Raw genomic sequence first — 27768 nt, 5'->3', positions numbered from 1 at the left:
ATGGCAATTAAGTCACCTAAGGCCCTCAAAAATGAAAGGATATTTGTGTTGTTTGATCTCTGCTGTAGTCACTCTCTTTCATTCATTTACTTCTTCAGATATCAACGAGTGTTCCAGCAACCCTTGTCTCAACGGAGCCAGTTGCATTAATCAGGAAAACAGTTTTACATGTGTTTGTGCATCAGGATGGACAGGAGAGCTCTGCACGGACGGTAAGGCATAATAGAGGGGTTGGGGGTGGGGGGAGACATTAAATCAATCTTAGTTTATTACAGAATTTTGTTGATTTATAACTTTGAAAATGTCAATGAACTTTTGCACTTATTAACGTTCTTGGGGTGTGTGATTATTGAGGCATCCCTGACAAGATATGGACTGTTGATCAGCCCAAGATGAGTAGTACAGTCACATATCAAACAAAGGCTGTATTGTACAAGCATTGTTGTTTAAAATTGTATTTATCACAGGAAATAGCCTGAGGAGGCAGACAACCAGTGATTAGCAGTAATGCCTGGAATATGTGATATAGTGAAGGTCATCACTATTGCCTACAAATACACTATAGAATCAAATAATGGCTGCTGATGTTTGATCATCTCATATAAAACACTTAATGCGACACAGAAACCATTTGCCCTCGCTGATGTATCATATTGTCTAGTTAAATACTCCTTATATAATGTTTGGGAATAGCTAGAAGGATCTGAACTAGGCAGTGATCTGTACCTTAATCCCCTTCTCCTACCCCTCCTCTCCTCCTCCCCTCCCCATTCTTCCCCTCCCTCCCACATTCCCACTCATGCCACTAAAAAAATATTTTTGCTGTTCTCAATAGAGAAGTTTATAATCCCTCTTGACCCTACTCCCACTTTTTCCCCTCTTTCTCTTTTAGCTCAAAATTTGTGGGATGTCTAATGCTTCTTTTTTTCCCTTTTTTTTTTTCTACAGACATCGATGACTGCGTGGGTAACCCTTGTCAGTCCGGTGGAACTTGCAGGGACAGAGTAGGGTTCTACGTGTGTGATTGCCCCGCTGGCAGGATGGGAGTTCATTGTGAAAATGGTACGAAACTTGAATTAAAATATGCCCAGATCTTTTGATTACTCTTGATTTTATTGGTGTACATTTTTTAATGCTTTGTCAATCTCTTCTGCATAGTCAATAACTTTATGAAACTTTTTGTCTTGTGGCTAGAGATCCTGGTTTTGACTCCATTTAATATGAACACTGACTTCAATTAAACACTTTGAGTCTCCTTTGAGCCTCCATATATGTTTTCTTACATCACTTGACATTATGTTCTAAGTCTATCTAAAGTAGCCTGTCTTATCTATCCTATAGTTAATGAGTCAGAGTAAAACTGCTGAAACCACAGCCAACTTGACTTGTATACAAATCCTAGTATGAAAATAAAATAAAACTGGTACAGAAGCAACAGTCCATGTATGTAATACTTATACGACATTATAGACAGTCTTTCAAGATTAAGATCATTTCTTGCTCTTATAAGATTACAATATTTCTCCATGGAAAATGGGGGTTTAGATTACTAGGTATGGCAGGATATAGAGTGAATTTGTTTATCTTCATTAATTGGTTTGTGTACTTGTAACTGTTTTAGAAGGTGTTTACCAATATTTTTGGTTTGCCAGGAAAGTGCGATTCCTTTTTACCTTTGTAGTTTTATTTAGCGGGCCAGACCGCATCGGTAACGTATTATTCTGCATAGAATAAATATCTATCATGTCTTGCACCATACTTACTTCAAAAAATAAATACCAAACCAGCTACTTTTGATGGTTTCTTCTCTTTTCTTTTTTCTAACAGATATAAATGAATGTGCAAGTGCACCTTGTAGAAATGGAGGCTCCTGTTCCCATGGCAACAACTTTTTCGTCTGTATCTGTGCACCGGGTTACAACGGCATGTTCTGTGAAAATGGTTTGTCTTCTTTCTGTTGATGTTCTGTTAATTGAAGCCATGGTTTTAAACTGATAGATTGTGCAATCTATTTGTATATGTCACTATGTCTTCCAGGTTGGCTGTATAGTAGTAAAGTGATGATTAGTTTGTAACAACGGATATTAAAGTTTGCAGATATTGACAGATATTTAACACATTATCCTCATAATAACAGATGTTAACCTCTTTATCTATTGCATCATTTAAATAGTCAAAGGAGAAACAAACTTAACCAATCTCTATTGTTAGCTGATGTGATGAATAATTTTAATTGGAGATATAAGCAAGGAAATTATTTACTTTTGCGTATTAAGTCGGCTTAAACTTCTTATCAGTGTGTTGTTAGCTATTCAATATGTGATGTCATCTTCTCGCAAAGAAATCTTTTGCCATAAGGGTATCTTCATGGGCAAACTAGAGAGAGTATTTTCACCCGATACCTCGCTACCGTAACTATTACATTGTTGACATGTATTTTGTATGGGTCTAAAGCAAGGACACAACGACAGTTTAGAAAAGCACATCCAATGTTTTAATGATAGCATTAAGTTTTCCTTTTGATATTTGTAAGAATTAGTTTTCGTTTCTCAATGTACATGTTAGATTATGTACTAACAGATTATCCATGTGAGTGTACTTCAGATCTGATGAACACAAGTGTCGGCATCATTTTCAATCATTTTCATCACATGAGTCTTAAGAAGTTGATAGTGTACAGTCCGGTAAATAAAGTCTTAAGCATACATGCTCAGATCCCAGTGACTAACATAAGGCAGTCAATGCTTTGACAGACCACTACTTCATTTGAAATCAGAAAAGTGGTGATCAGAAAAAAGCCACCCTCAGTTCTATGGAATGCCAAAAGGCTTCAATACTTACTATGATGATCGAAAAACACCTGATGATGATGATGTTAAAACTCTCAATGATGTTGTAAAAGTAAGCGATGATTTAAAAATATGAAATGATATTAGAAGGTAGGATAATGATGTAGCAACATGCAATGACAATAATACATGTCATAGCAATTGCCCTCCTTCCATAATTCATAACAGCTTTTAATTTTTTACCCAGATATATCAAACATGTTATTATTTTTGCTTTTGACTAGATATGGACGAATGCGCCAGCTCCCCCTGTCAGTTTGGGGGTACATGTCTCAACGGTATAAATTCATACACATGTCAGTGTGTTGCGGGCTATGTGGGCACCAACTGTGAGCAAGGTATGTGAGATTCATTATATAGGTTAACACCTCCCTCATATTTCCATATTCATATTTCTGAAACTGTTGTAGGTATCATTATTTTTAAATAGATTGTTCTTATAGTTGACTAAATTTGAACCTCTCTAATAATCCTCTGTTCGGTATTTCCAAGAACAAAACTTACGGTGATATTTTCTGTAAGTTTTTTTTTGTTGAGTGTTAGCAATGATGAAGGTGATAAAAAACGGAAAGAGTTCTAGAAACTAGATCCTTAGCTTCCTTGGCAGTTAATAAATTTTCCATTAATTTTTTGCTTTGTTATTCTAGAAGAGAGTATAAATGATTACACTGAAATAACAATATTTTTACATTTCTTTTCCATTGTTACCTCCCAAAGCGGCCCTCAATTATTTCGAATGTCTATTTCGAGGGACAACGTTAACGAGAAAATGGAAATTAGTTACTTTAGAATTCTATAATTAAAACCTCACCTGTTAAAATGGATATTCGGGTGACTAAACTTGATTGCTGAAAATAATTGCTGGAAAATTTTGGAATCTTAAGATAAAAAAACCACTTCCTAATACCATTTTCCATTGCAAAAACGTAGAATTTTTTTTAAATTTAATGGGTTTTTTTTTGAAACGCATCTGACAACAGCAGGGTGAATGATGTCATCACCAACATTCCATAGGTATCACTTTTCAAGGATAAATTACCACAAAAGGTTATAAGAGAAAAAGTAAAGCTTTTGATGAAAATTTGCTTGATGACATCACAGATGACCTCATATAATTCACCCTCTAGAAGAGGAGGGGGAAAAAGATCTTCATTACCCCCCCCCCACCCCGAAGCATATCTCTAGTTAGGAACATGATATTGAGATGGAGTTTTCAATCTTTGTGGAAATTAGTTTTTAGGCAAGTGTTTCACTGTCTGCCATCCAGAATATCCTTTAAAGATTAATACTAGAATTTTGCCATTTTGATTTGCAAGGAAGTGATCATTGCTTTGTACTCGCTGAGATACGACGACTCTTAAAGCAACATCAATTTTCATGCAGTTTATTATCTTTGCAGATGTGGATGAGTGTATGAGTTCTCCTTGTAAAAATGGAGGTATTTGCTCCCAGCATGTCAATATCTTCACGTGCGATTGTCCGGACGGGTGGACTGCATTTGACTGTGGAGAAGGTACAGATCGATTACCTTGGTTTTGTTTTTTAGCAGAAATTGTTTGATTTTTAAGCACTTAAAGAATTGAAATGCTGGACTATTCAAGCTTTGGGTTGAAGACCATGTCTTTGTTCTCGGGGCTTCTTGTAAAGCTTGAAAATAGATGGAGTTTCTTCTTTTCTCAATATCACTTGAGTGATACTGGTGGAAAAAAATTTCACCATATCTCCACACTGTGGCAGTTTTGTTGCTGAAAACTGTATCGCTGTTTTCTATCATTTCTTGTTTCAGGGGTGCAACCACCTCTTTCGTATTTTTGGGTTGGGGGGGGGGGTGAGATGTTGCTCCCCTTTGAAAATATATATATTTATGTACTATGCTCTAGGAATTTTTGTAATATTATGTCAGAGGGGGAGGGGAGGGAGGGGGGAGGTAGACCTCATTCCCCAGAAGTATACATGGCTGCTCATCTGCCTCATAATTCAACGCCAATGTAACTAGAATGAAATCTAAAGAAAAGTAGTTTTGAAAACTTTTTTAGTCTAGCTTTGATGCGATAGAGATCCTATTTATCCAATTTAATACCATGCACAACTTATATAGTTACCATAAAATTATTTGTCATTGCCATCAATTCTTTATGATTTTATAATCATAGTGAATTGCATTACTGCATTAAAATATAACAACTTAGTCATTTATTTGTCAAATGTCAATAAATATCTGTAAGAAATCGTAGTTAGGAGGTATATATTATTTTTATTTTCGTTTGTCACAGAGATCAACGAATGTAGCAGTTTGCCATGCTTGAATGATGGGATCTGTAACAATTTATTGAACGGCTATATGTGTGACTGTTCTTCAGGATGGACTGGAACTCGATGCGAAATTAGTAAGTTTGACCATTTAATTTATCAAGAAGATGGAAGCATTGTTTACGGGTACTGTATGTACTTGGTAACTTCCAGTGGTCATGGTTGTTAACAAGTTGTGTGTTCTCTCACTTTGGAAAAAAGGCCTTGGTTCCCTATTGAACTTGTATAATCCCTAAAGTGCCCCATCATCTCGATGAAGACCCAAAGACAATTTGAAACCTTAAAATAGTTGCTGCCTTTCTGAATCCTCCATTCGAGTACTGATTGAAATTTGTCACAGATTAAATCAAAATTTAAGGTTGTAAGAATAAACAAAGCTGAAACTGTAGAAGAAGATACTTTGTTTAGTTTAATACCCATTTTATCAACTTTACTAACAATCGTAAATTTTGTTGACAGTGTTATTTACCTGCTTACCAGAAAATTTATTGAAAGAGAAACACAAAGAATTTCATAATTTTGACAAAGTCTACAAAAGTTCATAGAAAGTATGACATGGTGAATCTAGTCTGACGTGGCCAATGACTGACCCCCACTTTTTGTGAAAATTGCATAAAAATTGCATAAAAATTACATAAATCAGGTAGAGTTTATCTTATTGTATAATTTTTCAATCGTGCAACTATACAGTTAGACCTGCTGCACTAGTGCATGGTTGTACAGTGACTTTTGCTCTCATCTAATTTTATATTAATTTTTTTTTTTTTTTAAAGTTTTTGATCTTAATTTATTTTGATTTCATCATAGAATAAAGAAGATTTGCAGGAGATACAGCTGTTAATATAATGAAGATTATTGTTAAAGTGTAATATCAATTCCTCACATGACTCTGGCTGAATTTCATTTCATTGTCAATTTTGTCTTACATATATTTTGTCGTTTCTCTACTCCTCGCAGATGAAAACGAGTGCGTAAGTGGACCGTGCCAGCACGGCGGAAACTGCGTGGACCTGTTTGATGCATATTCATGCCAGTGCGCTCCCGGTTGGGACGGTGTGAACTGTGAGATTAATTTCAACGAGTGTCAGAGTTCCCCCTGCGATAATGGTGGCACCTGTAGGGATGAAGTCAATAGGTATAGCTGTGACTGCTTACCTGGATATGATGGTAGCACCTGCAAAGGAAGTAAGTCAAAAACTCTTTCTCCAACTCATTCCAATATGTTGAAAAACGTATCTCATAGCTGAGATGCTAAATTATTTGATTCAGTGGTTCACTTGGCTGAATGTTTTATACTGTCTACAAAGTAAATGTTCTTTGGTTTGTACTGTTTAGATTTCATTTCTTTTGTGTTTTTTCTTCCCCCATCCAGTCATCGATGAATGCTCCAGTAACCCTTGTCGTAACGGTGGTACCTGTGTGGACAGCGTCAACAGCTATGTTTGTATTTGTCAAGATGGTTGGACCGGACTTGTCTGTGACAGAAGTAAGTCTTTTTAATGTCTTTGCCTAAATCTCAGTTGTGTTTCAGTTCCAACGAAATTAGAAATTAATATATTTATAATGTGAAATTATTAAATGGATTGATATGCAGATATATGGGGGTGGTGGTGGTGGAGGGTGGGTGGGTGGGTGGAGCGGGCTGACTGAAACATTCATTTCCTATTCTGTCCTATAGAAAAACCTATCAAAGCTGGATGGTTTTCTAATTCTGAAACATTTTCCACCAGTATTTGCTATCAACTCTCGTGGATAATTATCTTTCACTGAATGATTGTATTTTCAGTTACCAATCTCAAAACTCTCTCATCTCTTCGAAGAATAGATAAATGATGTCACCATACTCCTGTTTCGTTTAACTCACGATAAATCCCTGCTTTTTGTCTTCAGGTACAGACGATTGTCAGAGCAGCCCTTGCCAAAACGGAGGGACATGTATCGATGAGGAGAACGCTTTCTCCTGTTCTTGTCGTCAAGGTTTCCAAGGATTCTTCTGCCAAGAGAGTAAGTTTAATACATATAACCGATAAATTAAATTTTAAATTTGTGTAAGCACTACAGGGTCTGGTGTCTATGTGAAGGGGCATTCCAAATCCTCAGACAAGGGTTTGAAAAAGTGGACTTTTGACCTGTTGTTTGTGGAGGGCCCTGGATAAAGGGGATCATGGTTCAAAGAGTCTATGCCTCTGTTGATAATGTTTGTATTTTTATATATTTCTTTGCAGATACTGATGACTGTGCAGCTTCACCGTGTCAGAATCAGGCCACGTGTGTAGATGGTATTGATACCTACCTGTGTCAATGTACACAAGGCTGGACTGGGTTCAACTGTGATGAAGGTAACATGGATCGATATTTCTTGATTAGTTAATTGAATGATTGGTGGATCAGTTTTTGTATTGATTAATTGATCCATCAATTGATTATTCGATCAGTAGATTTGATTGACTGATTACTTGATTGACTGGCAATGTTGTGAAGGTGAGATGGATCCATAGTGTTTAATTAGTTAATTGAAGGATCGGTGGATCAGTCGTTGTATTGGTTGATTGATCCTTCAATTGATTATTCGATCAGTAGATGTGATTGACTGATTACTTGATTGATTGGCAATGTGATGAAGGTAAGATGGATCCATAGTGTTTAATTAGTTAATTGAAGGATTGGTGGATCAGTCGTTGTATTGGTTGATTGATCCATCAATTGATTATTAGATCAGTAGATTTGATTGACTGATTACTTGATTGATTGGATGGATTAGCTTTTAATTTTGATGAATTGATTGACTACATAAGTTGATTCAATTCAATTGTTTTCAATTGAGTGATCAATTAAAATATTTGACTGACTAATTGATCGGCCAATAGATCGACTGGAATTTGTCCCTTGTCCAGACAAGTCTTAGTTGGGGGTTTTTATTAAAAATCTGAAAAGTCATGAATAATGACATGTTCTCTAAAAAGTCTTTCATGATACCAAAACAGTTTATGGCATGTTTGTTTTAGAGTAAACAGGACACACACCATGATCAGTCTTGCAGTGGTTTTGAAATTAAATTTTGACTCATCCTTGTTTATTGTGAAGAAGAGACTTGTTATATAATTTGCTTGCCTAGGATCAGTGCTAAACGTTTATTGTGAAGGTTAGGGCATTTGCAAAATGTAACATTTGCAACATTAAAAACATGAATCTGATTTTCAAAGAATCATTTTAAATTGATTTTGCTACAAAGTAAATTTCCTCAAATGAGGATAGTAGAGGGAAGACTGACTGGGAAAGCCATCCCAGTCCTTCAAGAGCAATATTGATGTATCAAGCAAAAACACAAACATAAACCACCAAATCTTTGCTTAGAATTGTCCAGTTGTGTAACTAGATGGGGACAACATTGTATACTACTGTCTTTAACACACTTGTTATTATTGCTTTTAATGTTGAGCCCCTGGGCTCCCTCAAATTTGGAAGACCTTTCGAAGCAAACTTAGAAGACCTTGCATTATGTGTACGCATTTTTTCACTTCCCCGTCTCTTAGTAACGTTCTCTGTGGTACAGTTTTGGTGGGCTTCTTGTACAAGCTACGGCTTCCAAGCCCTTCCACCATTTTCTCTCCGTAATTTCCATTATTTTTCTTTGATATGATTTATTACTTATTATTTTCTTTGCATGGTATTGTCTTCCACCATCTTATTAGTATATAAACATTGTGAGGAAATGGAAAAAAATAAATGGAAATGTAAAATAAAAACATGACATTGACCTAACATGTGAATACAGATGCCAATAACATGACACATATTCTATTTATAGATGTGGACGAGTGCGCCAGCAACCCTTGTGTTAACGGTGCGAACTGCACCAACGGTAACAACGGATACTTTTGCATGTGTCCGACAGGATGGGAGGGTGTTAACTGTCAGATTGGTAAGTGACCTTCCTGTCTCAGCCTAGAATTTCACAATTTTTGGCCACTTGCTAAAAAAAACACCAGTGCATATCAAAAATTGTACTTGCAAAGATCAAATTTCCCACTCGCATTTTCCTCGAATTGATACAAAAGCCACTTAATTACTTTTATTCTGGTAGAAATATATGAGTAACCTCTTTTTTGTCTACTTGCAAACGTGGAAATCCCCAGGCCTGAGTTGATCATTTTACTTCATTAAAGAAGCATCTAATGTATTGATCCTCAGATCAAATCAAAGATACTAGTTTTTGTTTTTATATTGTTTCACAAAGAAGCTCTGTATTATCTCTCCTAACGCATTTGCCTTTGAACAATAATGGTTTTTGCAAGGTTCCACTGAATTGCATTCTCTCTACATCCTTAGAATGTAAGACTCCTGGTGATCTTAGCTTCTATTATGCAGGACAACCCTTTGGAATGAATTCCCACTATTCGTAGTTCCATTGAGACCCCAAGCTTGTTCAAGTCCAAGCTCAAAACACACTCTTGTCGTACTACTCTCAGTTTATTGCACTTTCTTTCATTCTATCGTTGAAGACATTAGAATGCCCGGCAGAATCGTTGTCATCGTTGTTATCATCACCTTTAATCTTCATCATCTACTTCTTTTCAAAATATTTTATTCTATTTACCAATAAAAGTCTAGTGTCATATGTAGTGCATTAGCGTGGAAGGGACAATTTATTCCGTCAGATAATCATAGGAATAACTTCAATTTGTATTTTATATGTTGTGATTGTTGAGGCTAGGATGTTAAAGTGACAGATAGCATAATTAAAAGTATCCAATAAAACTAGCAATTACTCAAGAGTTCTTGTTATAAACTGAGTGAATAAATTAAGAAAAGAGTCTTCCTTTAAGAAGCCATAATCGTATTTTGAAACGTAAAATGTTTTGTTTGGAAACAATTACCAACAATAAGCAACTATATGCCCAAACAGTTATTTTTTAATTTATTTTCTAAGCACTCTTAAAAATCTCTTTCACATAGCTTGACTTTACAAAGTTGTGAAAACTTAAAATAAAAAATATATACCTGTGATTATATGAAAATGAAATGATGGAAAGTTCAAGGTATTAAAGTGTATAGATATTGAGAAAAAACATTGGTAATATTTATTTTCCTTACAGATATTAACGAGTGTTCCAGCTTCCCTTGTGTTAATGGCGGTCAGTGCATTAACGGTCTTAATGTCTACCAATGTGCATGCCAATCGGGATTCACTGGTACTAACTGTGAAACTGGTAAGACCTTCTTATTTTTTTCAAAGTTTGATGTTATATTAAAAGGAGAACACAGAAAAAAAGTACTTAGGAAAGGAAATTGGAAATTTATATAAAGAGAAACTTGTAAGCAGGAATTCACGAGTAATTGAGAAAGAAAGATAGACAGACAGACAGACTAGTATTGTTTGTTACAGATGGTGTGGGCTACAGTGGAATACCAATCTCCCTTTACTAGTTTCCGATCAGTGTTCATAGCCCAGTACTGAGTACCCAGTTGGGACAATTTTTTTGATACTGTACCAGCATGTCTAGCTTCAGAGCAATCGTATTGTCAATACGAGCAGTATGAGTATCATGTTTCTATCAGATGAAGGTCAAAAACTGTTTGTACTGTCAATACGAGTGCTTTGAAGCATGGAGGACAGTTTCGAGAGGTATTAGCATTAGGAAATTTGTCCCAACTGGCTGTACTGAGGTTATTGGCTCTGCATATGCATATTGGAAGGCCTGAGTTTTAAATTCCAGTGGAGGCTGGAAGGCTTTTTCACTGTTCTAGAATTTTTGTGTAACAAATCTTCAAAAAGGCAGTTGAAATTGTTTCATCACCTGAATGTTTTTATTTCCTTTTTTAATTTTTTTACATCTCTGATTTATGATAAATATATTACCTTGCAGACATCCAAGAATGTGCCAGCAACCCTTGTCAGCATGGCGGTATCTGTCAAGATGGTAGAAATAATTACCAGTGTGACTGCCAGAGTGGCTGGCAAGGATTCAACTGTGAAATTGGTAAATTATTCTATTTTTTCTTTCTACTCATGAAACAGTATTTGGTTAAATTTTCAAAGTAAATCTCAGATAATGTTGTTGGCTTTTTAATACCTCAAACCTGAGAGGAAAGTTTTATTGATCGTGCCGATGTTTGTTTAGTATTTGTATGTTTATTTATGATGGTCTAAGCGTTCTCAATAGATGCAGCTACTGACAGAAACCCAGTAACCATCTATGTTTATCCCTTGTTTGTATTTATCAATGAACCATTGAAAGTAGACCCTTTAGTATTTGTATGTTTATAGATTATCGTCTAAGTGTTCTCAATAGACGCAAATTGAGAGAGGATAATGTATCTACTGACAGAAACCCAGAAACCATCTATGTTTATCTCTTGTTTGTATTTATCAATGAAACATAGAAAGTAGACCCTTTAGTATTTGTATGTTTATAGATTATCGTCTAAGTGTTCTCAATAGACGCAGCATTGAGATAGGATAATATAGCTACTGACAGAAACCCAGCAACCCCCTATGTTTATCTCTTGTTCTTATTTATCAATGAAACATAGAAAGTAGACACTTTTCTCTAAAACATGATAAGTTTTACTATCTTTTCTAGCAAAAACATATGTACTTCTTAGAGGAAGTTTATTCATCAAAGTTTCTTCTGCAACTGTGTAAGATTTGTTCTTCGTGATCATTTTATATCCTTTTTTGGCATTAACAGATATCAATGAATGTAACAGCAGTCCATGCATTAATGGTATTTGCAATAACCTGGTGGACCGATTCACCTGCGACTGTTACCCCGGATGGACGGGAATAACCTGCGACTCTGACTTTGATGAATGCGGCAGTGATCCGTGTCAGAACGGTGCAACCTGCATCAACGGCATCAACAACTTTGATTGTGAATGCAGCCCAGGTTGGCAAGGAGAAATTTGTTCCATAGGTAAGTAGACAACAACTCACTCCATGAGCAGAATAATCAGATTATCTATAAAAAATTATTTAATTTTTTTTAGTTACGGCACTTTTTTCAGAATTTATGCATCGTAAACTTGGAAATGATTGTTGTCATTCCTCTGGGTTGCGACTTAAAATTGCCACTAATGTCCGAACAACGATTTCCAAATATGTTTAGAATTACATTGAATCGGTTATAGACTATGGCTGTTGCTAGGGAGCTTGAATACCTCACTGTTGTTTGTTAGTGTAATCAAATCTGGCATTTTGTTGGCATTTTCAGGTGTGAATAATACAGTATCAAAACAATTGTTTTGCAAAATTGTGTGAGATATATCCTAATCTAGAAAATTATGAAAAGTACCTGTATGGGGCAATTATATTGAAAACTGTTAGTCAAAGCTATCAAAAAGAGACATTAAAATTCCCTTTTTTCTTTGTTTGTATACCCACAACTAACTTTATTTAGTTATAAACATCCAAAAGAAATTTTAGGCCCTTCCCTTCCCATTTGCCTTAGGACCTCCATAAGCTTCATCCAGGACCAGAGTGTCTATTTGCAGTATCTATGCAGTTTAGACAAATTTGTTTGTATAAACTACATTGTCATCTGCAATTAATGATCTATATGTAAAGATCCAAGTGTGATAATTTTCCCCTGGTAAAATGTGTAGCGTTATTGCAGTAACATTAAAACATTTAGTTGAAGAGAATATAGTTCTTCACCTCCTTCTTTGCAGACTTCATGAATATGCATAAAGTTTGACTCAGCTTTGCAGACTTCATGAATATGTATGAGCTTTGGGGATTTATGAGAAAAAAGGAACAAGACAGTTTCCTCCTTTTGACCACACTAATACATTTAACAAACTCAGTTCCTTTTGTAACAATTTGTCTCCTTTATTTGCTTTTTATTTGCGTTTCATTTGCAGATATTAATGAATGCTCCAGCATGCCTTGTCAAAATAATGGCACCTGTGCCAATCTACAAAACAGATTTGAATGTCAATGCCAGCCTGGATTTGAAGGAGTTTTCTGTGAAAGAGGTAAAAACCATTTTTTTCCCCTTGAAATATACATCATTTTACAGTCTGAAGTTTAAGAGGGTGTATGGGCTGGTGGATTCGTAGCTGGAATCCTCAAGGGGTATTAGGGGTGTGAATAATTTTAAAAATTAGGAGAAGATGAAATTGATTTAGATTTGACTTAGTGTCTTCACTTACCTGTCTCCTCACTACCTCAAAACTCTATCACTCTCTCGTGTCTAGAGTGAACCTTTTTGGCACCGTACACAGCCAGTCACTAATGATCGATGAACCCTGTTCCCGTCCTACCACCCTAACTGCCTAGAAGTGTTTCCTGTGCTCATGTTGTTCCAGCTTCTTGTCAACATATATACTCAACAGCCCAATAGTTATCCTTCTCAACTTGGTGGTTACTACTAGGCATATTTCTGTACAATGTGGACTATTTTACTAAACATAAGAATTTTATCAATCAATCAATCAATCTTTTTCAGACCTTGATGAGTGTCAGAGCTCACCTTGTCTTCATGGTGGGCTTTGCTTTAATGAACCAAACAACATGTTCAGCTGCTCGTGTCAACCTGGCTATACTGGCAGAAATTGTGAAATTAGTAAGTCAAATATAATCAGCTGTTACATTTGCATCGTAAAAGTAAATCAGTTCTAGAAGAGAAGTAATGTATCAGCTAAATTATTATTAAAGGTTGATTAGCAAAGCTAGTATGTTACCTTGAGTAACTGGATTAGTTTACTTGGACGGAAAAACAAAGGAAGAAAAATTTGCTGTTTATACTGTTACTTGAACCCCAGAGTGCAGTAAATGTTGACATTAAAGTTCCTCTACATACTACAATTGCAGCATGTGAAAATATTTTTTTATTAAATTTCAAAGAAGTAGTAGTAATTTTCAATACCTTGCTGATAGCAAAAGGAATCTTTATGATTGTGATGGCACATGTGTGGGTGCATATGAAGTCTAAGGTTGTACACACAATAACTGAAGAATTACATAATGGATGGTTGAAGTTAATGCTTGGAATATAGATTCCATTTAGTGAGTACAAGAATCCTAGTGGTTTCTGTGCAGGTCAAAGGTCACTTGAGATCGATAGAAGTCAATTTCTGACAACCTTGTAAAGACACAAACTTGTAAAGTAAAATATTAACTCAACTTGATAAGTTGATTTATAGACTCACCTACAAAGAACCTTGTTGGACAGGAATGGTCCACAAATTAATATTGATCGCAGAGTCACTTTTGGATGTTTTTCATGGATACAATTGGCTTTTTGTAATTTAGAAACAAGATAAGTAATAAAAACATGAAATTGTTGTTTTTCTTCAGAAATATTTAGGTGTTCTCAAATACCCTGTCAGCATAACAGTACCTGTATTGAGCTAGTCGACGACTTCATCTGCATCTGTGCCGGTGGGTGGACGGATTCCACCTGTAGCACAAACATCAACGAGTGTTTCAGCAGCCCCTGTGAGAACCAGGGTATCTGTCAGGATGAGATAAACGGATATAACTGCGTCTGTCAGCCGGGCTTCACCGGAACTCGCTGTGAAACAAGTAAGTATTTAACATATGTGCTACCTTTTTTTGCTACCTAAGTATATGTGCTACCGAAGTATTTAACATATGTGCTACAATACCTATATGTGCTAACATATGTGCGACAATGCTTTGGTTGTGAAAAATGTGAACTTTCTCCACTATGATTTCTATTTGGTTTCAACTTTTCTTGGGAGTGAATGCTAAGGTTTGCCAGTCTTTTGAGACCAGTAGACATGCCAGTGGATTTTTGAAGGCTTTATACACTTATTGACTTATTGCTGCATTAATTGTGTTTTCTTAAGTTCATTGATGGGGATTTCTGTTGGTCTGTCCATGTTGATCTTGTTTGTATTGAATATATAAACAAACAATAGATATATACCTCATCAGTGAGTTCATGCCACCTACTCTTAAACTGAAACAAAGTTTTGAGCTGCAAGAATAAAGAAAGAAATGCCATCTGTCATTTTAATATTGGCTTTACAAATTAAATTAAACATTTCCATGTTAGGTCAAGATTAATTGTATTATTGGTGAAATTACCCTCAATGTGTTTGTTTATCTCTTGATTTATTTCATGTTTATTTCCAGATATTGATGAATGTGAGAGTAATCCTTGTCAGAACCAAGGTAACTGCATCAACCGACCGACGGTGGGCTACGACTGTGAATGTTTTGATGGATTCCAAGGAACCAACTGTGAGATAGGTAAAACAATTTTACCTGACAAAAATATCGAAGTTGGATTTAGGAAAACTTCTATCGATGAGTTCATGTGGTCTTCCTGAATATCTCTCATCGTTAACACATGTGATGTACAAATGTGCTTCCGGTTTTGTCTGATATTGTTGACATTTTCAGACGACAAGAAGGGAGTGTTTTGCTGAATGATTATTTTCGAAAATATGATGCATTATAAAGGTCACAAGAGGTCAATGAAAATGCTACCCTTTTACGACATATATATCAATTTATGAGTTTGAATTTTAGTTTATTTTCTGCACAATATGAAATGGTACAAATACAAGGAGATGTCTTGTTGGCTTTGAACATTTTCTTTGTGTACTTTTCTTGAGTAGTTTTTTTTTAAATGTGTGTAGTTCATTTCATGAATTTCAATGGACTGTTGTTTTCTTTTCCAGATCTAGACGAGTGTGACAGTAGTCCTTGCATGAATGGAGGGATATGTGTGGATGGACCAAACCAGTTCACCTGTATCTGTCCTCAGGGATGGAGTGGAGTGCTTTGTGAAACAGGTAACTGAAATATCCAAGGTTGGCAGAGGCAAAAGGAATTAATGCAATGTGTACATGATAACTCACTATACAATATGGTGGGTGAACTGCATATTTTGTGCATAGATTCATCTTATTGTGTAGAAGAATTCTAGGTCATTTGAGGTCAACTGAGGTCAAAGTCTGAAAACATTGTAAATATGATAAATCAAAACTGTATGGTGAATGAACTTCATATTTTATGCACCATATTAAGAAGAAGAAACTCATTGCTCATTTAGTTGGATGTCGAAGGTCATTTGAGGTCAACAGAGGTCAGAGTCTGCAAACTTTGTAAACATGATAACTCCAATGCAGCTTATTACCTTTGCGATGGTCAAACTTATCTGGAGCTCATTTTTTGATGTTCTGGTACTTCAGGACACATATTCCACAGTTGATCTATCAGTCTGGTGCTTCCATATATAAACTTTTAAGGCAGAGAATCACAAAGCGTTCTGGTTTTCATCTTTATTCATATCTGCCCCCATTTCTCTCCCCTGCCCTCCTCTTTCCACTCTCTCCATTAGTCATCGGCTGTAGGGTCAACATATCCTTGCCGGCCGACCAATACCTGGAGATACAGTCGCCAAACTACCCGAACTTTTACCAGGACAACGAAGACTGCCGTTGGATCGTCAGAGCTCCCACAGGACACACCCTCTCCGTCTCGATCGTGGACTTCATCACCGAGGAGAACTACGACGTGCTCTCTTTTGGAACCGGGTCCAACCCGGCGGACTCCGGATCAAAGGTTTTAGAGATGTCCGGGATGATGTCAGAAACGGTGGAAGAGTTCATTAATCTGAATCATATGTGGGTCACGTTCAGGTCGGATTCAGATAAAGTGGAGAGGGGTTTCTCTCTGGAGATTAGAGATGTAGGCTTCCAAGGTAAAATTTTGTTTTCATATTTTCTACTCAGGTTGGTGGTTTGGTGCCCAGATTGGTGAAATTAGTAGTATTAAAAAAATTTAAAAATACTTTTAATGAAACTGATTTCCCATAGAAAATTACAATATGGAGACTTGACATATGCTCTCTCTTGCCTATTGCCGACACATACACAACTGCATTGTATTAATACCTGTTTGGTAGCAGGTGAAATAGTACAAGGCAGCTCACCATGGAGACGTGCAATGTTCAACAGCTAATTGTAGATGCAAAGTCAAGCTTGATAAACTCTGTGGATGTGTTTGTATCTTTATTTATTTTTTTTAACATTCAGAAGGAAATTTGATTGATTTGATTTATTTATGCTGTCACTCTTCTCTTTGTTAGATATCAGTCCGTGCGATCGTACTCCTTGCATCAACGATGGTACTTGTGTGAACTTTAATAACACAGGCTATACCTGTCAATGTGGTGTACTATGGCAAGGAACAAACTGTGAAATTCCTACAGGTAAGTAAAATAGTAATTAAATGATGATGATCTTCCACCCTGAAAGTTACAGTACCCTAGGTTGCTTTACAAAGGTGATGATTTTGTGTAGAACTTTTGACATCAAAATATGATTGATTTATGGTATTGTCAACTTTCATGAATTGGTCTGAACCAGTTTTATCATATTCATAAATATTCCTTTCCACGGAAATCAAAATGAGTACAAAATAATGTTTGCTTCTCTCTCTCTTATTGAAGATGTAAACAAATGCGGATTCAACCCTTGTGAAAATGGAGCCATGTGTATCAACGATATCACTGAATATTCATGTCAATGCCCAGATGGATATACTGGAAAGAACTGTAGTCAGGGTAAGGAGAGTGGAACTTTATAAAAAAAATCCAGTTTCATTTCTTAAGGAGTGCCATAAATATTGTTTTTGGTTTCTTTATTAGAAATGACCCCTAATATATAGCTAGGGCAGAAAAATAGTTAGATTTACATTTCAACTTCGCCCATCATTTATTGAGACTGACAGTGCTCTAACAAGTGAAAGTCCCCTTGAAGTATGTCAAAGAGATATTTTGAAGTGACGTTTAGGAAGGAAATGAATTGCATTGGCATGGAATGTGCTGATGCATATTCAGTGACATCATTAATATGTATTATTCATTACAGTTGAAGTGAGTCTCTTTCTCTCTTTCTCCCTTATTTTAATAACAAAAGTTTTCTATGAATATTCATCTTGTAGACATGAACGAATGTGACAGTAACCCTTGCCAGAATGGTGCTACATGTGAAGACATCATTGCAGGGTTTGTCTGCACCTGTCCACCATACCACTCTGGGACATTTTGTGAAAATGGTGAGACATTTACAACATTATGTCATGTGCCTTATTATGGAAGCATTTTCAGCTTCAGATTATAAAACCACATAATTTAGAAAAATATGTTCCCTGGGTTTCGTTTGGTGTTAAAAGATAATCTGACGAATATAAAAATTTTGATTTAATCCTTATGGATTAAATACAGATGTATGGGTATTTAATATAACATAATAAACATGATTATATGAAATTCAATGACAAGTTATTTACCTTTCCCAGTCCTTGTTTTTGATGATTAAAATTAACTTTTAAGTTTTAATTAAAATTTAATGGACACTAATACAAAAAAAATTCCCCAGAAAAATATGGTTGACTTGTTGGTGCATAGTGTGGTTTAGCTGTTAATGTAAAGTACACTGCAACTTAATTAACAGGAAGGCTGTAGCTGTGTAGTACCAGTGAAGCTGATATCGACTGGTTCTTCGTTAATGTAAAGTACACTGCTTCTTAATTAACAGGAAGGCTGAAGCTGTGTAGTACCAGTGAAGTTGATATGGACTAGTTCTTCTTCTCTTCCCTCCAAATTATTAACCCCACAGCTGTTTTACACAATCTGTTGAAATCCCAAACTATATCGTCTATCCATGAAAAAAAAATGTTTTGTAAGTCTAGGATGACGTTCTATAAACTGTTGGGTGAGACACAAAAGTAGGTCCCAATCATATTTCGGTGGGAATCACAGGATTTTTTCAGACTTTGGAATGAACAAGGGTTTGAGCTTGCTCACATAGATAAAGTAAACTTATTTTATTGCCATCAAATTCCTTCTAACATCCATTTTGCAGTCTAGGGGTCTGGTGGGTTGTGGGTATTGTCAACAAAAAAGATCCTGTGTTGTGGGCCTAAAAGTTTGCAGACTGCTCTTCTAGGATGTCCGCTTCACATTACATCATTCTGAATATCCTTACAATCATCTCATCTTTTCGTTACAGCCCCTACTCCAAGAGAATGTGTCCAATCCAACCCATGTCAAAATGGAGCCACTTGTGTCCTCTTTGAGGATATAATTGAATGCAACTGTCCCACAGACTACGATGGAAAATACTGTGAAACAGGTCAGCATATTAAGCCAACATGTTCTTCATGTCATAAACCAATAGAGAATTTAACATTACAGCCGTATCTATAAATTTAACGGAATTTACTTACAGAACAATGTGAGATATGAAGAGACTAGTTATCAGACATATTTTTCCTTTCATAGTCAAGTTCCCGAACTTTTCATATTATGGAGTAAATGTCACCTTTTTTTTTCTCTAATTAATGTGAAAGTAAATGGAACTTTACTTAAGCTGCTTGAAGGATTTTAGAAAGACATTTCAGAGGAGAAATGTATTTTCAAATTTAATATTAATTTTTTCTTTTTTTATGCATTTAGTTATTAATATATAATTTGAATGCATAAATAATGGAGGGACTAAAAATCATAAAAATGTTTATGCTTTACTTTCCCAGCTCAGTTTCCCGTTTGTGACATGATTTTATAAACTTATTTACGAAAAAGTCCCTACTAAGTTACTCTTTGGATATAAGGGCGGATTAAAACATGATTAAAGACGATCATACAGCAGCAATGTTTCTCTCTTATTCTGAACAGATCTCAACCCATGCAGGGATTCGCCTTGTTTAAGCGATGGTACTTGCATCAATAGCTCTAATGGAACATTCAATTGTCTTTGTCCGAAACAAAGAACTGGAGAACTATGCGAAGTTCCTGGTGAGTGCAAAGTTTTCAACAAACGTTTCCCCTTTATGTAATGTGCATTAATATAAAGATCACTTGTATAGGCCCCAGATTGCAGTTTTGATGGAAGCAAAAGTCCTAGAAGTTTTCAAAAGTACTTTCCTAGAAGTTTTGATTCTTTTACTTCTTCACTGACATTCAGGTCGTTAAAAATAGACGATTAAATATATCAGTGTGGATAGCAACATTCAGGAGTGCTAAGAATAGACAATTAAATATCTCAGTGTGGATAGCAACATTCAGGAGTGTTAAGAATAGACAATTAAATATATCAGTGTAGATAGCAACATTCAGGAATGTTAAAAATAGACAATTAAATATATCAGTGTAGATAGCAACATTCAGGAGTGTTAAAAATAGATGATTAAATATTTCAGTGTGGAAAGCAACAGCCAGGAGTGTTAAAAATAGATGATTAAATATATCAGTGTGGATAGCAACATGTAGGAGTGTTAAAAATAGACAATAATACATCCCAGTGTGGGTAGCAATAATTGGTAAATATGTCTATGAAATTTGTTCTTAATAACACTAGTTATCTAAGTTGAGAGCTGTTGCAGTAGGAATATAACATTGTGCAACTCTCTCCTATTTTAATTTTATTGTATCGATACATAAAATTTGAGCCTTTTATATCTTATCCAGGATGATCTCAAAAATATCTCAATGTTTCTCATCTTTTTTTTTCAGTTTCCACGGATTGTGGTGACAGGAATCCTTGTCAAAGTGGAACCTGCACTTTTGAAGATGATATCTATACATGTACCTGTAATCCAGGAGTCACAGGAAAGTTTTGTGAGGAAGGTAAGAACTAGCAGTTCATTTCAAGATTTTACAAAGAAGACAGTACACAGAATGGCATCCATTTTGTGTTCCCTTCCATGGATTTTGTGAAATGATAACCAGACCTTAATGGTCAATCCAAAACTTCTTGGTTCACTAAAAAAATGTTTATAGTGATCATGTGAACAAGATTAGGTATATCAGTACTAAACCCTCTTTAATATTGTCTAACTACTGCATCTTCCCCCTCCACCCCCCTCTCCCCCAAATAATAATCAAAACTGGGGATGACCTATATATTAGCACTCACAGAAAGCTTTTTTTCATAAGTAGATCTGTTGGAAAATGAAACTGACATTTTTCAATATATCTGAAAATTTGATCACCAGAAAAATAAAATTTGATCTATAAAATTCTCACTTCATCATGAAAGGGAATAATTAAGTTCATATTTGATAACTAAGATTTTTTCTGCTCTTATGTTAACTAAAACTATCAGGTCTAATCTTATGCTATCACTGTGGTTACTCATATTTCCTTTCTTGGTTCAGCCAGTGTATCTGCTCAATAAGTCCACCAAGGTTTATAGATGATCAATATCATAACTGAGAAAAAAAATCTATTATATTTGGTTTTTAATTTTATCTTCTTTGTATTAATAGATCCATTACTAGTATATGTAACGTAATAGAAGTGACTGATTTAATTGAAGAAAGATGTCAGGTGATGTTGTCTTTGGTGATTCTTTGGTTATGTGGTTTGTTTTTCCCTACATTTTTTCTTTTCTTTTTGTTTTCTTAGATGTTGATGAATGTGCATCCTCTCCATGCATGAATGGTATATGTGATAACCTGGAGAACAGATACAGCTGTGAGTGTAAGAGCGGCTATACAGGCAAAGACTGTCAGGAAGGTAGGTTTAAAAATATCACAAAAATTAAGACTCATCATCTGGAGCAATTATGAAACTTTAGTCAAAATTTCATCTTGAGCAGTTCCCATTGAGAGAGTAGAATACATGTTGTATTTTATACAAGTGCTATAGCAAATGCTAAGGTTGAAGTATCGGTCAGCGTGTCCATCCTATGATCATCCAGGGTCACATCCTCTCCAGGGACAAGATTCTCTTGACCAATTCAAAATGGCTGCTTTGCAGTGTTGTTGAGAGGAGTCTTCAATCGATTTGGTATTTCTGGTTTGCAAAATTGGGGTTGGTTCCGTTCTTTGAACGGTTGGGAATCAACTTTGTTCACCATAGCTGTACTGCAGTGATGATGAAGCGGTTAACTTCAGCCACTCGGTATGTGAAAAAGTGGTCAGATGATATGGTACACTCTCATCCTTCTAATGGGGATGATAAATGGCGGTCCTGGGAGCAGGAATGGGTGCGACAATTACACCCCCGCCTCTTACCTCTCTGATACACTCATTGAAAAGAGAAGGCTTGGTATAAGCTGCTGTTTATACATCATCATCTTAATCATCATCTTCACCATCCCCCCAAAAAATAAGGTTTCAAATGAGCCTCTTTTGAGTTCCTAACCCTTGGGGAAGTACTTAGATAAGATAATATGGAAAACTTATTACAGATACCAAATTATTTCCCAAGTTTTGTTGAAGTTTCTCAAGTCCTTTGCAAGGTTTACTTGATTTCATGTTTGTTTAATGTTGTTTTTTGCTCATTAAACAATATGAGGAAAGTAGAAATTTTGTAATAATTGAAAACTGTCCAATGAAGAGAAAGTTATGTCATGAGTAATTACAAGATGTATGTAATAAACTTTTAAGGAAGTAAGTGTATTTATGTTTACAGTCATAGTAGAAGTTCTTCCTCTTTTGTGGGGGAAATGTGAAATAATTTATATTTCTTTATTTAATAGAAATAAAAGAATGTGCCAGCAGCCCCTGTCTGAATAATGGAACATGTGTGGAAGGAATCAATTCGTTTGTCTGTAGATGTGCAAAGAGCTTTTTAGGACCAACTTGTGGAAGAAGTGGTAAGTGTACAGATTTCTTATAGTTTGATGAAACATGGTAACGTACCATTTGAAAAATTGCTTTCATTTTGTCAAAAGTTCTTTGATAATTCTTTGTTTCTTAAAACAAATTTTTCAAGTTTGATGGTAGTCTCATATTAAATCTACATGTCTCAGTCAAGCATGCCATTAGCTTGGTAAAATTTCTCTTTTCTCCTGATTCCTGTTTTTGCTCCTTTTGCGAGGGGGAATATTTCTTCTTTTTGGAGGTTTTCTCTCGTTATTGAATTGATTCTTCTTTGAATAAACTGATTTAAGAAAAAGTATTTTAGGCAGGAATATCAGTGTCATTATTCTCTGCAAAATTGTTTCCTTACAAGGTAACTGAATGGGAGGCGAAGCAAACTTTGTTCATAGCATAACATTTTTTTTTTTTTGTGGTTAAGGGGTGGGGGTGGAGGTGCAGAGATGTCATTCGTAGTTTACATTCCTAGGTCTGCTTTTTCATGCTGATCCAGTTCCTTAACTTGGATTATTTTATTGGATTAAATCTGAAAATTGGACTAAAACTTGAAATTGAAACAAATTGAAATTGAAATTAAAAATTGGAAAATTGAATTAAATTGAAATTAAAAATTGGATTAATTGGATTCCTTTAATTAGTTCCTTAAATTGGATCCAGTTCCTTAAATTTTCATGCTGATCCAGTTCCTCTTGAATTGAAACTTTTTTTTTAGCTTTTTAGAGATGCTATCATTGCTGATATTGTTTCACCCTTACAGCCTTAGTTCCTGAACAAGTGTCCAGCAGGCACACATTCTTTGGGGAGGAGATTGCTCTCTCCCCCTGGGTCCTACTACTCCTGGCCTTGTTTGCCCTCCTTATCCTCTTTGTGATTGGAATATTACTGATTGCGCTCTTCCAGGGCCGAACTGAACAGTAAGTATATCTGACTCTTTTATGATGAGAACAAACACAGCTTTAGTTGTGCAGTATTGAGTTCATTAATGCTAATTTGTCTTTGACTATTACACTGTCATTTCTCTGCCTTGTAAGTTTTATTAACTTCAGAATGGCCTATCTCACTAATCCTAACGGCTTATCTCACTAATCCTTCCTTCAGTGCCAAGTATGACGCAGAGAGGGCCAAGAGGGAGCGTATCCGTGGCCTGCCAAACTCTCAGCTGGGTGACCCCATCCCGACTCCAGAACCAGAGCACGATGAAGATGATGAAGATACAACTGGAGATTATGGATTTGTTCCTTTTACAAATGGAGGGTAAATATTAATTTCTACATTTCAATTTATTACAAATCATGAAAGACTTTGCTGATAGCCATGTATTGTTCTTAGGAGAAAAAGACTTCATTTATAGAAACGTCTTATACATTACTGGGATGAATGGTGCTAATGTTTGAAATAGTATAAAGTTACAGCTATGTTAACTTTCATTCACCTGTCAGTTTTCAGGTTGCATCAAATGAACAGATTTCACTCTCACTTTAATAAGATGGTATCCCAAGGGGGGGTGCTTCTATTTAGCATTGATTGCAAAGATATTCTTAACAGGGTTTCTATGAACTTGGAAATGGATAGCTCTTGTATTCCAAATGGGTGTTGCTTGAAATCTCAATAAATTTTTGATATTTTTCATGTCTCCTTAGACTTTCCAAGCCAATCTCCGAATTATATAATTCACAGATATGATTTTTTACAATGCTGCAATTTTTTTCTCGTCACCTCCAAGCCTTTAAACTTCTCCCTACTGGTTAGGTATCGGACAACAAAATCTGTTAGACAAAAAAGGATTTTTAAGTCTCATTTTAATTTTTTTTTTTGTAAAATGGCTAATCTATGTTAGTTGATGCAAAATATTTCTGGAGATTATTGAATTTCATGCATCACAAGGGTTGTTAAACGTAGAACCTGAAGTAGTTCCTATCTTTACTTTGAAAGATTCCATTCATTTTTATATCTCTCCAGAACGACGGTGGCTGAACTGAATGCATTTGATAATCCTTGGCCAGACAGTACGGAAGACTTCACATTAGCGAAGACTGCCCTCTGACAGGAATGTCTGTACTGAGGAGAAAGAACATTTATTAATGTACATTAGGAAATCTATCACAGATGCAAGCAGTTCTGCGACCAGGAGAAATGAATCGTAATATATTGTATCAGCTATAATTAAATTTTGAGGGGAAAAAAAGAAGACAAAATGAATGTAGCCGATCAGAGAGCAAAGTGATTAATTTTGCATGTGGAAGAAACAAATGAAAGAAAAGTTGGAGGAGGGAAAATGATGCCATTTTAAAAAGTTTTATATTAGAATTGTAAAGTTTATGATCAACTTTTGTTCATAGCTCAAAGAACCTGGCAAGCTTGCTAGTTTTGTTCAATATTTAGTTGAATTATGGCATTAGAAGTTTTATATGTATTTCTGTGGGTATTCATTTTCGACTTACAAATATCAGCCTTTTGGCTTTGGTCTTGTGTAGTATCTCCTTCTTTACAGATACACAGTAGCCATTAGATCACTCAGGAACCTTCAACTGAGATCATATTTAGAGTCTATTCCCCCCCTTTCATATAGACTTGTGATACTTCTCTTGATATAAGCACCGTCATGATCACACTGTTAATCTTGTTCACTGTGAGGGGACTGGGGGTAAGGGAAGATTAAATTGTTTGGTTTTTGTGCCCAGGCTGTACCTTGGGCGAAATTTCCTTAAACAATTCTTGATAGCCATAATGTAGCTGGATGAAAGTTGGAGAGTTTCTCATAGCTAGTTTTGATTGTGTTTATCAGGAAGGCTTGTAGATTGATATCATGCAAGTGTATCAGCCACTCCTAGTTCATATGTACCCTACTACCACATTAGGTTGCTTCAAAGCAATTCTAAACTTGAATTGAAGAATACTCATTCCCGCTCTGCCTAAAATTAATATCAAACATATGTAAAAAAAATTCTGAATTAGTGTCAGAATTAAATTAATACCATTGTTAGCCGATTAGCTAGTGAGTTCTTAAAAATGAAAAATTCAGGGAAACTGAGTCATTTGGGTAGTTGAAATTTGTTTTTTTGTCTTAACTTTGTAGATTTAATTCATCTGGTATGACCAGTATTTTTAAAATCTTACCTGAACGAATGTGTGTTCTGTAATTCTCGTCACCTGACAGTCCTTTTTTTTTTTTTTAAATCATTTCCTGAAATTTTCTGTATATAATTGCTGTTTCTGTAAGCTCACAACCTTGATTGAATCAACTAGGCAAAAATAAAGATATTTTAAGGGATCGAGCTGGCATCGATCTCAGATTTGGATTTCATGAATATTCATAATCATTGTATATTAAATATTACCATTTAGATAAATTCCAGATGAGCTGGGTTATAGGGATCTTCTCAACAAGATTTTAATATTTTCTAAATTTGGTCATTTAAAATTTTATGATAAGAAGGCCAAGATTTTTTTTTCCTTCTCAATTTTGATATTAATTCCAAGATATAAATGTGGCTTCTTTTGTTTAAAGCTATATTTTGGCCTCCTGAAAATTTAACTCATGTCAACATAGTAAAATCTTCCGTTCTACCTAAGCATTTCAAATTTGCCATCGTCTTTTCTGTCAAAACAATTTTTTATTTTCATTTCGAGAATGATCTAGGTCTATCTCTCCTGTTCTTTTAGTTTAAAATTCAATCGTTTGTGGTTTTAGTAAAAGCTCTGCCAGAAACTCTACTTCACTCCCAGGATTCTTTGATTTTAAGACTGTGACAACTTTTAAGGTTACACAAGTAAATGAACAATGGAAAACTGACTGGGGTATTGTAAACAATGGAAAGGAGCAAAGACATTTATGGCTAGAACGGGATTTGACCTGTGACCTCAGGGTTATGAGCCCAGCAGTCTACCAACTGAACTAGTTGGTGGTGATCCCTATATAACCATTTCTTTGCTGGGAACACCAGTTAAATGGCCACAGTACATTACAATACCGTGTTACCAGAGATCACCTCTCAAATTTCATTCCATATAATTTATTTGATCTTTTTTCATAATATTTTAGGTCATTATTCAGCCTACTCTCCTGAAAAATATGGGTCTAAAATTTTCCCTACGACTTTAACGTCTATCTTTCAGTAACAGTTTTAAGAGATTATTTTAAACCTCGAAGAAGATTTATTTTCATGTTCCCTAAGTCGTTAATAAGTCTTGTCACTATACAGATGATTCAAGATATCACCAGTGACTTTCGGAGTCACTGATCTATTTCTAAGGGGGGAATAAAACTTCTGTGAGTCACTTTACTCGAAATTTTTACCTACTTGAGTCAAAATTCATTACAACACAACGGTTCCTATATTTCTGTTAGTCTTTATAATTGTCTATGCAAAAAATATTTTCCTTTTGTGGTATCTGAAATATACCATTGATTTCGTTTTCATTTTCTTCCTGTTAACCAAAGTGTCTTTCACAAATTTCAATGTCTCCAGTTTTTGTAATATTGCCATAATTATTATTATTATTATTTTTTGACTGTTTATCTACTGTTAAGTAGATCTTCCAGTTATTAATTCCATCAGATATCATTCCTCTCTGAATATCTCTTCATGTATCATATATATGTCATAGCTGTGTTTCTTTTGTTGAACCATGATGAACCATCTTCTGACTCTGTTAAATTTCACAGCATCATTTGAGGATATGTTTTGTTTGGTTCTTTGTTTGTTTTGTTTAGCTAGACAGTATACACAGACTTTTCTTTATAGTAAACAAAAGTTTATGATGTGGTTGTTGAATAATCAAGAAGCCAATGGTCTATACTTTCTGTTATCATAAGTGTTATCATAAATCACTTCAGTTATCATAACTAATAAATAATCACTGGTTAAAAGTGACATCATTGAGTTCTTTGAAAATTAATAGTTAATAGTATTAATCGTAGAGTATACAATAAAATATTAATACCATAATAAATCTAAACTATTTCAAAGTAAGGATTAATCTTAATTGTTTTCCGGGACGGGAGTTGAGGTGAGAGGG

At 35.3% G+C, this 27768-nt stretch overlaps 1 protein-coding gene across 1 annotated transcript in view; it reads left to right on the top strand.

Annotated features, from left to right (window-relative positions):
- The window catches only part of LOC139959749 (uncharacterized), a 150099-nt gene that overhangs the window by 47247 nt on the left and 75084 nt on the right, over positions 1-27768 (top strand). Inside the window, exons 28-58 of the mRNA XM_071957583.1 lie at positions 99-212; positions 949-1062; positions 1828-1941; positions 3074-3187; positions 4249-4362; positions 5123-5236; positions 6117-6344; positions 6532-6645; positions 7050-7163; positions 7385-7498; positions 8968-9081; positions 10256-10369; positions 11027-11140; positions 11852-12076; positions 13023-13136; positions 13610-13726; positions 14461-14688; positions 15265-15381; positions 15816-15929; positions 16478-16840; positions 17228-17350; positions 17591-17704; positions 18085-18198; positions 19155-19277; positions 19820-19939; positions 20657-20770; positions 21551-21661; positions 22629-22745; positions 23507-23663; positions 23848-24003; positions 24709-24755. Of these exons, the coding sequence (XP_071813684.1) occupies positions 99-212; positions 949-1062; positions 1828-1941; positions 3074-3187; positions 4249-4362; positions 5123-5236; positions 6117-6344; positions 6532-6645; positions 7050-7163; positions 7385-7498; positions 8968-9081; positions 10256-10369; positions 11027-11140; positions 11852-12076; positions 13023-13136; positions 13610-13726; positions 14461-14688; positions 15265-15381; positions 15816-15929; positions 16478-16840; positions 17228-17350; positions 17591-17704; positions 18085-18198; positions 19155-19277; positions 19820-19939; positions 20657-20770; positions 21551-21661; positions 22629-22745; positions 23507-23663; positions 23848-24003; positions 24709-24755 (4170 nt within the window). The remainder of the gene's footprint in view (positions 1-98; positions 213-948; positions 1063-1827; positions 1942-3073; positions 3188-4248; positions 4363-5122; positions 5237-6116; positions 6345-6531; positions 6646-7049; positions 7164-7384; positions 7499-8967; positions 9082-10255; positions 10370-11026; positions 11141-11851; positions 12077-13022; positions 13137-13609; positions 13727-14460; positions 14689-15264; positions 15382-15815; positions 15930-16477; positions 16841-17227; positions 17351-17590; positions 17705-18084; positions 18199-19154; positions 19278-19819; positions 19940-20656; positions 20771-21550; positions 21662-22628; positions 22746-23506; positions 23664-23847; positions 24004-24708; positions 24756-27768) is intronic.

This window comes from Apostichopus japonicus, chromosome 19 (genome assembly GCF_037975245.1).
Source record: "Apostichopus japonicus isolate 1M-3 chromosome 19, ASM3797524v1, whole genome shotgun sequence".
In the NCBI taxonomy this organism is placed as follows: domain Eukaryota; kingdom Metazoa; phylum Echinodermata; class Holothuroidea; order Aspidochirotida; family Stichopodidae; genus Apostichopus; species Apostichopus japonicus.
This window is presented reverse-complemented; position numbering and strand designations above follow the sequence as displayed.